General features: G+C 35.9%; 1 protein-coding gene across 1 annotated transcript in view; it reads right to left on the bottom strand.

Annotated features, from left to right (window-relative positions):
• ASCC3 (activating signal cointegrator 1 complex subunit 3) overlaps positions 1 to 11530 on the bottom strand; it is a 451184-nt gene that overhangs the window by 372658 nt on the left and 66996 nt on the right. The window contains exons 5-7 of the mRNA XM_006881191.1: positions 3591 to 3798; positions 2605 to 2746; positions 1806 to 1931 (exon numbers count right to left, since the gene is read on the bottom strand). Of these exons, the coding sequence (XP_006881253.1) occupies positions 1806 to 1931; positions 2605 to 2746; positions 3591 to 3798 (476 nt within the window). The remainder of the gene's footprint in view (positions 1 to 1805; positions 1932 to 2604; positions 2747 to 3590; positions 3799 to 11530) is intronic.

The raw sequence follows: 11530 nt of genomic DNA, 5'->3' as shown, positions 1-11530 counted from the left end.
ATGTAATCAATCAGATTTCTATGCATACCATCAGGTGAAATCCATGCATATCCAAAAATTTCTCCAACAGGGTAAAAAGGGAAGCCACAAACTGGGAAAAAAATATTTGGTAATAACATGTCTGATAAGGGACTTATATCTAGAATTTATAGAATACTCAAGCACCACAACCAGATAAACAGCCCAATTGAAAAATGGGTACAGGATATGAATAGATACTTCACTAATGAAGACATTCAGGTGGTAAACAAACACATGAAGAAATGTTAAAAATCCCTAGCTCTAGAGAGATGCAAGCAAAACAACTATGGTATATCATCTAACCCCCCAGTAAGAATAGCAAAATTCAAAAGAACAGCAAACAACAAATGCTGGCAAGATTGTGAAGAAACTGGAACCCTTATTCACTGTTAGAGGAAGTGTAAAATGGTGCAACCACTAGGGAAGGCAGTATGATACTTTCTCAGAAAGCTGGAAATGGAAATGCCATTTGACCCAGAAATTCTACTACTGGGAATATACCCTCAAGAAATCTGAACTGCCATCCAAGCAGATATATGCACATCCATGTTTATTGCTGCTTCGTTCACAAGAGCAAAGAGAAACAACCCAAGTTCTTATCAACAAACGAATGGCTAGAGAAGCTGTGGTATATACACACAATGGAATACTACGCTGCACTGAAAAACAAGGAAATCATGAACTTATGAAATATTATACAAAATTGGTGACCCTGGAGGACATCACGCTGAGTCAAATATCTCGGTCACCAAAGGACAAATAATGCATAATGCCATTGTTGTAAAACAAATTGACATCAGGGTTGGGGGTTGGGGGACTAAGAAAATAGGGGACCGACAATGTACACTGCATTGAAACAGATGACGGAAAGAACTGCTTAAAAGGAATATATGATTAGGTGTTATTTGTATGACAATGGTCCAGAATAAGAGATGCATAGTAAAGTGAATGGGGTGTGGGGGGTGGGGTGTAAAACAATGAAAGGATTTTTTTTCTTTCCAAAGAGAAAAGTGAACTGGGGGGCAGGGAGGAAAATGTGCATCAATCAATGAATGGCAATCCAAAGTCTCTATAAACTTCATTAAAATTTCAATTTAAAAAAAAAGAAAAGGTGGGGAGAGAAGTAATATAATATGATTTAACTTTTGCATGATTGCAATATCACTTTATATATTGTGGATATTTTAAAAATATCACAAATACTGACACCTTTTGATTCCCTGCTACTGCTACTATGGGTAGTGACTGTGTATCCAAACACAATTTAATAGTTGACTATTTCAATCTCTTTTACATCTACTATGATTTACTTAAATTAGTTTATGAGAAACATGCAAACCTTTTGTTTTATGATCAATGAGAACTCAAAGAGACACAACAGTGTATAGTAGATCAGTTCCATAGGGTTTTTAAGGGTATATTCTTTAGAGAAGCCAACTGTCCAATAAAGCTTATGGGTTCGAAACACTGATCTTTAAGTTAATAGCTGGAGGTTACTCACTGCATCACTGGATAGCTATATCCAGTACTGAGAGGTAGTTATCCATACTTTAATCTTAATTAAAGGAGACTATCCATCTTTCTCCTGTAAAGCAGATGATGGATCTAAACCACTGACCTTCAGTTAGCAGCCTAACAATAGCATACCAAACTGTAGACCAACTATATTTATCTCTGTACTGTATTGGTGAATCTCTAATTTTTAAAATACATATTCTAACAAAAATCCATTCACTAAACACATTAGGTAAAAGACTATCAACTCAATAACATATTCATCTCACCTCATCTAAGTCTTGGATATAAACTGGCTTTTCCTCAAGTCCAATTGGCATTGGTTGACTGTAGGGAATTTTTACTTCTTCATAGATTTTGTTATTATCTCTTTGGATACCTTCTGGTAATATCATCTATAAGCATCACAATTGAAAATAAAATAATGAAAAATGAATACTACTGTGTTATAAGGCAAAGAACTACTAATATAGTTACTACTAAAATAAGTTAGCCTAAGCAAAACCAACCAACCAACCAATGATAAACACAGCAAACATTATCAGGTATTTCACATAATCAAAACCAGACCTATTGCTGCTTAGTTCATCCTAAATAAGTAAACTCACAAAATAAGAGTAGAAATGTCCAATATCGTTTCCTAGGCTATAATCGTTATCAGGAGACTGCCATATCTTACTCACACGGTACAAGAGAATTTGAACTGCTGACTTTTGATAAGCTGTCAAGTGCTCAAACACTAGGACTAATTTCTTATATAACACATGAACTAAATATATTTCTGAAGATAAAATGTTCATATAACTAAGAAACACTATATAACATTGTGAAATTAAGCCAAAACAATAATTCAGCAGATAACCCTTAAAACTACAAATTGTACAAATAATGAAAAGGAAAATAGGTATTTACAGGATACCTACTATGAGCTTTATATACACTTCATTATCTCCTCTTCATCAATATTTTCAGTACAATTTAGTAAAGTATAATCAATGAGTATTAGAATCACAATAGAAATAAGGAATATCTTTATTTCTTCAGAATATAAATTGTCCAAAATCATACCTTTGCACCAGCAATGAAAGCTGATGTTTTCATAGCTTCAGCCTGAGAATCATAAACATGGGGATAACGTATTTTCTCCACAGTCATTTCCCTCTGCCTGCTCAGAACTGGAACACTTCTAGCATTCAGAAGTGCCTGTTCTCTAAAAACACAAAAATAATAGGCTAAATGTCCATTAATTTTTAATTTTAAAAAGGAAAATATAGTAAAAGAAATTAAGCTGCATAAAGAAAAAATAAACTGTATAGCAATCTTGAAATTTTCTAGCTATCAAAGATGTGGAGCTCTGGTGGCCTAGTGGCAAGAAGCTGCAACTACAATCCCAGAGGTGCACGGTTCGAATCCACCAGATGCTCTGCCGGGGAAGGAGGGGCACTCTCCTCCTGTACCAGTCAGATCTGATTTGACGGTACACGCACACAAAAATAATAAAAAAAAAAAAAAAAAAAAAAAAAAAAAAAAAAAAAGGAAAGTATTTTAGATAACACAATCCAGTATGTTTGATTTGATGTTCTTGGTAATTTCGCTTTCCACAATGCAAAGACATTTAACAACATATTTAAATGAGTTTCAGTGTTTTAAAGAGCCAAATGCAATCATGTCTTTCCTATTTACCCCTTTTCTATTTATAGATAACATGTCCAAAAAGCATTTATTAAATTAGAAAAGAAACAAAAATCCCAACAATGTTGAAGAAACTTCTTAAATCTTAACCTAGTGGTAAACTCATAAAATCTAAGTATACCTTGCTTTCATCATTTCAATCTCTCACTGACGTGGATGCAACTAAGAATATTCTAATTAAGCTGATCACTGCTTTCTTATCCCAGAAAATTGGGTTTTCATACAACAATATTATATTCTTCTAAGAAAACGTGACTAGAAATAAGAATCAACTAAATTGCTAAAACCAAGTTAAAACGATAATGGTATATAAAAGTAGCAATTAAAGCACAGGAATTTTATCAGTTTCTGGCATTTATTACCTTTGCATCCGTAATTCCTTAGGATCAAAGCCCATTAGTCCTTCTCCTGAAACTTCTCCATCTTCTCCAGCTTTTTTTTCTCGTCTAGCAATTCTTTTTTCTTCACGGCGATATTGTTTCATTAACTGTTTTTCTTGTTCTGACTGAATCGTGACTTGACAACCATAATTGGGTTTAACATTTTCTCCTAAAATTTTCTTACAATTTTCTACAAAGTAAGTGTAAGAAATATAATGCTTTAACATTCTCAGGCTTGAATTGACTTTAATGAAAACCATTTCTTAATTTTCCCACCAAAACATAAAATGATATAATAATCTGAAAAAATTTTAAGTTGATATGTTCAGTTGTATATTTCAAGGAGAGATTTTTTTTTTCACAATGTTTAAATGATACAACACAGTGTTTTAAGAAATTACATTTATTTTTCCCTCTGGCTATAGAGTTCAATGCTACCAACATTATAAATTCTCATATAAAACAGAATTAAAATTCCAATTTTATAATTTTGAAGTTATTTGTTTATATAGCTTCAATTACTGTAATAACTGTTGAATATTCATTAGTACTTGCTGTTAATAATAAAGTAAAAAATATCCTGTATATACTCTTCCTGTTGTTGTTGTTGTTGTTGTTGTTTTTAGGAGCTCTTGAGTCAAGTATGACTCACAGTTGACCCTATAAATAAAGATTCAAATCCAGTTTTATCCTGCACCATCCTCACACTTCCTGACACACAACAGCCCATCGCAGCAATCACCATATCAATCTCCCAGGCTAAGGGTTTCCTCTCCTTCGCTGAACTTCCACCTTTCCCAGAATCATGTCCCTCTGCAAAGAATAGCCCCTCCTAGCAACATGTCCAAAGTATGAGAGATGAAGCCTCATAATTCTTGCCTCCAGAGAGCACTCTGGCTGCACCTTCTCCAAGACTTGGCTTTTTGTTCTCTTGGTTGTCCATGGTAGGGTCAGTGCTCTTCTCCAACATCACAACTCAAAGGCGTCAATTCCTTTTCTGTCATTCTTATTTACTGTTCAGTTCTCAGATGCATAGCAAGTAACTGGAAATACTATGGCCTTATTCAGACGCATCTGAGTCCTCAAACTAACATCATTATTCCTCAATAATTTGAAAGGTCCTTAGTAGCAGATTTTCCCAGTGCAATGCTTATTTGTTTTTGTTAGGTACTTTCAAATTGAATTTATTCAGTGACTGAAGTAATCGGGGTGGGTGTGTCGGAGACAGTGAGATTGGCACAGGACAGAGTCAGGTTTAGGGCTGTTGTACATAGGGTCCCTATGAGTCGCAGGTGACTCGACGGCACGTAACAACAGTGTTCCACTCACTAAAATAGAGAAACAAATATACATACAAAGAGTGAAGTGTACTGTCATCTTTGAGTGGGCACCACCATTGCCTATTTCCTTCTCTAGTCAAAATTCAATGGACAGAACATCTAGTTGCTATGCAATGTGTATGCTGTCCTTGTTTCTGTTAGTTATGCCTGAATCATTTTGTACTGTTTAAAAGTCCTGTTCAAAATTCAAGATTTAGAAGATACAATGTAAATATGTTATTTGGTCAATTAAATATTTCAAGAGCCCCTTTCTTCCAACAAGACTTTCTATGGTAATCAGTATGTTGGCTCATTGAAGCCCTATTGTTAGGTCCCATTAAGACAGTTCCAAATCACAGAAACTCCATTTGTGCTGAGTAGAACTATTCCATAGCATTACTCAAGACTATGATCTTTCAGAAGTAGATCACCAGCCCTTACTTCTGAAGTATTTGTAAGTTGGTTTGAAAAGCCAACCTTCCAGTTAGTAAGTCTAGAACATAAGCATTTGTGCCACCTAGGGACTTCTCACTGCGGCCCTTAAGGAACTAAAATGAATGCTGTTCAGAGCAAGCTAAATTAATAAGCACTGCTCTATTCAGAAACAGCTAGCTGCTAAGCTCTGCTGCTGGTTAGAAGACAATGAAGAGTGAGACTTACTCCATGCTTTGAAGGAGTATAGTTTAAGTTATTCTACCAAATTCCAAGATCAAATATGGAATAGAGCAAGACTTATGCCAGCATCAAGATGGGAAAATTAGCTTTCTAATTCATTCTAAGTCAGATCTTTATAATTCTCACTTTCATCATTACTTCATTATGATTTGAATAAGTCATTCCACTCTCAATCACATGAAATAACTCCCCTGCATAATGACTTTATCATTCCTAAAAATGAGAAATAAAGATCTCAAAAATACAAAATATAATCTCATCTATATTAGAACTATATTGTGTAGTTCTGTGAAGTGTTTCTGAATAAATTTTAATATACCTATCATATGCTGCAATGATTAAAGTTATAGTTAACTTTCAGTGCTAAATAAATAATGCAGGATGCCAATAGTACGCACTTATGTTATAAATAAAAGAAAAACGAAATTGTTTCCAAAGACATACAATTAGAAAAAGACATGCACAATAGAATTGTTTAAAAAACACAAACAACAGTATGTCCTTATTACACAATTAATGAATAATGGCATGTACTATTTACATAAGCCATAATTGTTAAATATTTCACGGGAAAAATCAGAAACACTTTGTGCATGGAATACAAAACGCTATGCTAATATCATTACATTTTAATCAAATGTGATGGTTGTTGTGCCATCAAGTTGGAACTGACCCAAAGCTGACCCTCCACATAATTTTCTGAGGCATAAATCACCTGGGAGAAGATTGCCCATCCCCCTCCTGTTGAGCAGCTGGTGGATTCAAAGCACATGGCTTTGGGAGCCACCAGAGCTCCCTAAATAAATGTGATAGTAACAAAATATTATTATCTAGACTTGTGATCATTTAAGTAAGAAAATTAAAATGAAAAGAAGAAAATGTCTGTCTCACTAATAACCTGGTAAGGCCTCAAATATAATTTATTAGAATGCTGCAGGCTGAATATAATAATTTTTTAAAAGTCCAGTTGTAAAGCAATAAATGCTAAAATGTAGAATTCTTCTTGATGGTTCTGGCTAAATTATCAAGATGAAAAAAGTGAGAAGGAAAACTTTTTAGGGCACTGCTAGCATAAATCTTACTGATGAACAAGGTAGATGCTTGTATTCTTTTAAAATGTGACTATGATGGATGAAAAAGGGTCTTGTGTAACAGAAAAAACACTTTCACTAAATATTACATTGTTATTGTATGCCACTGAATTGGAATCAACTAATAGCTAACCCTCCAATAAGTTTTCAGAAGCTGCAAATCACACAAGAGGAGACTGCCCATTTTTCTCAAATGGAGTGGCTGGTAGATTCAAATGGCTGGCTTTTGAGTTGGCAGAACAATACCCTACCACTAAGCCAAATGTTCTTTTGATTTTATGTTACATTCTTACCAAACATTTTCAGAATCAGCCCAAATACAATCCGATATACACTCCTCAACTGAGGTCAGTGAAATAAACTTTTTCATTTCTCACCTACTTTGTATTTCCTAGTTATATAAATGGAGGTTAAGTGTAGAGTGTATATATATACATATTTTTTTTTTCATTTAAAAACCAAGAATATGAGTTTGAAAACTGAACTGAAATGACTGCCATTTTGCACCACATAACATGGGGTTTCTTAGGCTATAATCTTAACAGGAGGAAATTGTCCATCTTTCTCCAAAAGAACCACTGTTGTGTTTCTTAGAGTCAGAACTGACCCACAGCTGACCTTCTAATGAAGAAGAGATTACCCATCCTTCTGTGGAGCAGCTAGTACCCTCAAACCATAAGAATTAAGGATTGCAGTGCAGCTTCTTGCCAAAAGGCCACCAGAACTTCCTACAGAATCCACTAGTACATTTTAACTGTTAGATGCCTTTCAGATAGCAGAACAACTTGCTATGAACTATACTACCAGAGGTCCCTATAAAAAAAAATAAAAAGAAGCCATTGCTAACCAGACAATGAACTATTTTTTAAAAAAAGATAATGTCACAAAATCTGGTGAACAAACTACCTGACCAACTGACTAGAAGAGATCTATATCTGTTCCCATTCCAGTGAAAGGTGATCCAACAGAGTGTGGAAATTATCAAACAATATCATGACTATCACATGCAAGCAAGATTCTGCTGAAGGTTATCCAAAAACGACTGGAACAGCACATCAACAGAGAACTGCCAGAAGTCCAGGCTGGGTTTAGAAGGGGTTGTGGTATTAGGGAAATTGTAGTTAATGGTAGATGGATCTTGGCTGAAAGCAGGGAGTACCAGAGGAATGTCCATCTGTGTTTCATTGACTATGCAGAGGCATTTGACTGTGTGGACCACAACAAACTGTGGCCATCTCTGAGAAGAATGGGAATCCCAGAACACTTGATCATGCTTATGGGAAACCTATACTTGGACCAGGAGGAAGTCATTGGAACAGAGCAAGCAAACACTGCAGCATGATTTAAAACTGGGAAGGGTGTATACCAGGGATGTGACCTATCTCCATACCTTTTCAATCTATATGCAGAACAGATCATCCAGGAGGCTGGGCTCTATGAAGAGAAGGGTGGCATCAGGATTGGAGGAAGAGCAATGATGTCAGTATGGAGTCTAAGGTGCACCTGATACAGGCCATGTTCTTTGCAATCACTTGTTATGCATTAGAGAGCTGGACTATGACTAGGGATGATAGAAGGAGAATTGATGCCTTTTAGCTGTAGTGTTGGAGAAAGAGTATTGAATATACCCTGGACTGCTAAGAGAATGAATAGGTTTGTCCTGGAGAGGGTTAAATCAGGCTGCTCCTTGGAGGCAAGGATTCTGAAGTTCTGTCTGACATACTCTGGACATGATGCAAGGAAGGGCCAGTCCTTGGAGAAGTAAATAATGTTTGGGAAGGTGGAGGGACAGTACAGGAGAGGAAGGCCCTCAATTAAACAGATTGATTCAGTGACTGGGGTAATGAGAGTAGGTGTGTCAGAGACAGTAAGATTGGCACAGGATAGAGCAGGGTTTAGGGCTCTTGTACACAGGTTTGTTAGGAGTTACAGGTGACTCAAGGGCACATAACAACAACAACAAAACAACAACAATGTGTAATTAATAATGTAATACTAGTTTGACAAAAAAATGCATACAATTTGGTAGCTATAAGAAGATTTTGTAGGCTAATTTAAACACAAAATTTGTTATTAACACAAAACCCAGCCGTGGCTGAGAAAAATGATAAAGTAAAAAGATTCTAACAGCTATTTCCTTCAAGACTATTTCTTTCCCTTGAAAATTTGAACTAAATGTTATCAGAACAAAGTCAAAGTTGATGCTCAAGCACATGTTCCAAGGTTGTAAATCACAAGAGGAGATGCTCTATTTTTCTCTCATCTAACCCCCAGGGAATTTGAACCCTGAGAAAGGCACCACCTTTTGGTTAGCAGTGCAGTCCCTAAGAACTAGGCTACCAGAACCTACAACTATAGGTAAACAGCTCCATACTAACACCTAGAGAACCAATAAAACTCCAAAAGTTTAAAGTTTACAATTTCTATGAATATATATTTACTTTTGCAAAATCTTTACTTTTGCAAAATATCCACTTAAATGCTGGACTCAAAGGCAGCAGGTTTGGTTTGGTTTCTTGGTGTTTTTTTTTCAATCTGTTTACTCGCTACAATGTGTCTGATTAAGTAATGTGTACATGTAGAATCCCAAGCAAAGCATCTTGTTATGTATTTAAATTACAAAAAGAATCAAGAGAGACTTACAGAAAGAAAAAAGCTCCTAAATTCATTAATTCCAAGTTTCAGAAAAAAAAAAATCTCAATTTAACTCCCAACTTCTGAGAATATTTATCAGTAATCAAAGTACATGCTAAAGAAAAGTTTTATGAAAATTTATATAAAAATTGTAGCCATTATTTGGATTTGGGTGTGTGTTTTTTTAACTGTCTTAAAAACAAATGTGTTGACTGTGAAGCTGAGCAAGCTATAATTGTTAACAACCTCAATCTCTTCTCCATCTATCAAGGTGCTGCCAATTGGCCCAGTGGTGAGAATCTTTGTCTTCTTAATGTTAAGCTTTAATCCATTTCAGCAAGCAAGGTTGTGTCATCTGCATAATGTAGGTTGTTAATGAGTCTACCTCCAATTCTGATTCTACATTCCTCCTCATAAAGCCCCGCTTCCCAAATGATCTGTTATGCATACAGATTGAAAAGGTATGGAGAAGGATGCATCCTAGACAATTTCCTTTTCTGACTCTGAACCATGCAGTGTTTCCCTGCTCTGTTCCAAGGACAGCTTCTTGGACCAAGTATAGGTTTCGCATAAGCACAATCAAAAGTTCTGGGATTTCCATTCTCCTTTTGACTAATCACAATTTGCTGTGATCCGCTCAGTCAAATTCCTCTGCATAGCCAATCAGACACAGATAGACATTCCTCTGGTATGTTTTTCTTTCTGCCAAGATCCATCTGACATTGGCAATAAAGTATCTAGTGCCACAACTTCTTCTAATCCGAGGTTTTATTTCTGGTAGTTCTCCGTCAATGTACTGTTCCAGATGGAGAAGAGATTGAGGTTGTCAGATGGAGAAGTGATTGAGGTTCTTAACAATTACAACTTGCTCCACTCCACAATCAATACTCTTAACACCAGCCATCAGGAAATCAAAAGACAGATTGCACTGGTAAAATCTGCTGGCAGGGACCTCTCCAGAGTACTGAAAAGCAATGATGTTAGTCTAGATACGTAGGTGCGCCTAATTCAGGCCATGTTCTTTGCAAGTACTTGCTATGCATTAGAGAGCTGTACAATGAATAAAGATGACAGAAGAATCATTGATGCCATCGAGTGGTGTTGTAGAGGAGTCTTGAAGATACCATGCACTGCCAAGAAAAGAAATAGGTCTGTTTTGAAGAAGAGGAAAGCAAGTCTCTCCCTGGAGGTTACGATATTTAAGCTCCTTTTCATATACCTTGGGCACGAAGCCAGGAGAGATTGGTCCTTGGAGAAGGACATCATGCTTAAAAGGGTAGAGGGACAGCACAGGAGAGGAAGATCCCAGATGAGATGGATTGATAACAGTGCCTGGGGCAAAAGGCTTGGTGTTTCTGAATTAATGACAATGTCTCAGGACAGGGCTTTAGAGCTGCTGTACAAAGGGTTGCAAGTGACTTGATGGCACGTAACAATAACAACAAATGTAAGAAAAATGTGGCATAACTTTACACAGAAAATGCATAAATATTGTCAAATAATTAGAATAAAGTTGGGTAGCCTCTGGTACAATATACTTTTCAAAAGTTACAAATTATTTGTAAGGTAGGAAGAAACATTTGTATAAAATTAAAACAAACGTTAAAGGAGGAGTCCTGGTAAAATACTTATAGCAGTTAAAGACTTGTGACCTAGGAATGGAGTTAAACCATGAATTGGTTGAGACTTGACAAATATGCAACCTTGCTTAAATCTAGCCTAACTAGCAGTGGTTTATAATGCTTAGTCCACACTCTTGATTCATTGAAGGCAGAAAACATCATTCGGATTCATAATTTTTACTATATAAAGTCAATCATTCAATTAAAACAATTAGGCATGTCAAGAAACAGAACAATAACCCTAACTTTAAACTTGCCCTTCCCACCATGTCATGTCCCATACGTCTTCCAATCATGAGAACATCTCCTTAAACTGACCAAGAAACATGACCCTATGCCAACCCTGCCAATCCACCCTGCTTGTAATGTAGAAGTTCTTTTCCACAACCCCAAATTGTTTTTACACTATCCCAACTCTAGATGCTGTGTGGTTTCCTCTATGGAGTTTGTGAATAGGAAATTATTATTTTTTTTTTTTTTGCTTTCCTGGATGGGTATTACTTTCTTTTAATACCTGACAGACCATACAAAACATACCTGCTCCTCCATTTGGGTCAATCTACACACACACACACACACAC

The sequence above is a fragment of the Elephantulus edwardii genome, unplaced genomic scaffold, assembly GCF_000299155.1.
Source record: "Elephantulus edwardii isolate Elephantulus edwardi_28Jun2011 unplaced genomic scaffold, EleEdw1.0 scaffold00013, whole genome shotgun sequence".
In the NCBI taxonomy this organism is placed as follows: domain Eukaryota; kingdom Metazoa; phylum Chordata; class Mammalia; order Macroscelidea; family Macroscelididae; genus Elephantulus; species Elephantulus edwardii.
This window is presented reverse-complemented; position numbering and strand designations above follow the sequence as displayed.